This window comes from Octopus bimaculoides, chromosome 2 (assembly GCF_001194135.2).
Source record: "Octopus bimaculoides isolate UCB-OBI-ISO-001 chromosome 2, ASM119413v2, whole genome shotgun sequence".
Taxonomy (NCBI): Eukaryota; Metazoa; Mollusca; class Cephalopoda; order Octopoda; family Octopodidae; genus Octopus; species Octopus bimaculoides.
The window spans coordinates 29,361,088-29,363,587 of NC_068982.1; the positions used below are offsets into that span (position 1 = coordinate 29,361,088).

General features: G+C 29.1%; 1 protein-coding gene across 4 annotated transcripts in view; it reads right to left on the reverse strand.

The window, feature by feature from the left end:
- LOC106876029 (ras-specific guanine nucleotide-releasing factor 2) overlaps positions 1-2,500 on the reverse strand; it is a 563,899-nt gene that overhangs the window by 188,847 nt on the left and 372,552 nt on the right. For all 4 annotated transcript variants that reach the window (XR_008266647.1, XM_052976037.1, XM_014924405.2 and 1 more), the window contains exon 4: positions 613-693. Coding sequence is in view for 3 of the 4 variants with exons in the window: in XM_052976037.1 (XP_052831997.1) it covers positions 613-693 (81 nt within the window). In the remaining variant the exon portion in view is untranslated. The remainder of the gene's footprint in view (positions 1-612; positions 694-2,500) is intronic.

A 2,500-nucleotide genomic window follows, 5' to 3' on the forward strand; every position in this document is an offset into this window, starting at 1 on the left:
ATATATATATATATATATCTATATATATATTCACACACACATACACACACACACACACACACATAAAGGTTACTTTCAGTCTGGTTAGTAAAGCAAATAGTGGTAAGAAATCTAGAAAAACAACAAGGCCATGAGAGAGTGTTATGGAGATATTGAAAGCATCAAGTCACATAACTATGTATATTCTTAAGTCAACAGGTTGCTGCTGCTAGACCCAGGCTACCACTGATCAAGCAGACTTATGATTAAAAGCATTCCAGTCCCCTCTTACCTTTTTTGTATATCAAGGCCTATATTACTGAGTGTATTCTTTTATTTTTAAAGAAGGTGAGATGTAATTTAAAGGTTATTTTTTTGCTATTTTTAGCAGTTTGCATCACCATGTAAAATCCCAGTCTTGACGACTTGAATTTATCAGTTATTTCAGAAGGATCTATCAATAGAAATATCATTGCAAAATAGCAGAAGGGCAAAGGAAATGCATTACAAAAGGGAAATGATATAAGCATGTTAAACTGAATAATCATCTCTTAAAAGTAATTGAGAGAGTTTTGGCAAAATATTTGACATTTATGGAGAAAGTAATGCGGCAATGAATCTTTCAAAGTATACCTTCTTGATTTTCCTAATTTCCTCATTTTCCTCGGCCAATCGGTGATTTGACAACTTTCTTTCAGCCTTGTATTTTAGGAGCTGCAAAGATACAATGACATATAATATCAATAATGATAAACCAGAAAGTTTAATGTGTTGCTAAAAGATTACAAATTACCATATGTTTCAGCATACAAATCAAATTTTTCAGATAAAAAGGGGTAGGTCAACTTATACAGCAAGACAACTTTGAAGGATCAAAAATTCCATGTGAAATGCAGCAGGATATGGAAAGATAGTGATGGTACATTTATGCTTATGCTACATTTACCCTATCTACTCTGTCAACTTGTATGCCAGAAAATACAGTAAAAATTCAGTTAAATACAAACAATCAAACCTTGACATTATTTAAGCAGGCTTGATATAAAGCAGTCTAATTGCTCTGTGTAATACAATGAAGTTAAATTCTAAATATGTCTTCATGATATGAAATGATTAACACATGATATAAAATAACATCATAGGAGAAAATGGTTTGTAGTGGAATCGTTGTACAAAAGTGGCTCAAACATTGATATTTAGTATCTAATTAAAGCTCAATGTTCTATTATGTTTTCTGACAGTTTGTTTTTTGAAAATAATGCATCAAATAATAGGAGAAAAAAAGAAAAAAAAGCAGAAAAATCTGAAATGTAAGAGGAGACTCATCTAATTTAGTTCTTATCAATCATAAAATACTAAAATCCAACTGAATCATGTAAATTGTTTTGTTACATTGTAGCAGACTTATACAACTATATGGTTTCTAATTCAATTTAGTTCTTATCAATCATAAAATACCAAAATCCAACTAAGAATGAAAATCAATTTGTTACTTTAACATTCTTACAAGTATAGTAGAGATTCTAAGAGATTCTAATCATATTCTCATAATCAGTAGCACATTAACAATATAAGACTTCAAATATTCTTCAGAATAAAGAAAGAAAAAAAATCTTATCAATTGCTTACCTTTCTACAAAAGACACATTTTCTTATTCTTATTTATTTATTTATTTATTTATCGTATCTAAGAAGTTTCCTTCTCATGTTTATAATGTACTCTATTTTTTAAATTGTTAATTGCATTCAGCTTAGTCTAAAAATTTATTTTAAAAAAATATATCAAATAAAACAATTACAAGTTGCCAATACATTGAGTGAAATAATTTTCTAAACCAGTTCTTTGTTTTCTATAACCATTGAGAACATTTCCCCCAAAACCCACTTTATTGTCCTCATTAAGTTCCTAGCAACATTTGCACTAATTCTACATCAAACGTATGCATAGTCCTTTTCACCTGGAATTTGCATTGCAACCAGTAAAAACAAACAGATAGAATTACTAATGTGCTAATTTCTCATAACATTTGCCATAAAAATTTGAACTGAATTGTGCAAAGAAAGACCATCCTAACTGTCCCTTAAACTTTTTTCCCCCTTACTACCTGACAGATTCTCTTGTGATTGTTAGTGGTAAAATATTCAATAGGTAGTAAAAGAAAATAATACATATGTGGTCATTTTTTAAGAAAAATACTAAAATCTAAAACTCAGAATATTCATAAAACAATGTCAAAGCAATACCACACAAAACTTTACAAACAACAAAAACTATATTATATGAATAACTTCTTTGGGATTGATGTGTTTGTCTTATTTCTTTACAATACATCAAACTGTGACCTGATATTTGTCACTGATGTTCTTAAAGGAATTTCTATATTCATAACAGCTGAGTACTATTTCTTACCATTAAAGCTGAAAATTAAGATTCACATAAACAGTTAGAAGCAAATACTATAAGAATTGTTGAGCTGTATTATCAAATGTCAGTGATTTAGTCCAACTAGATTACAAATTG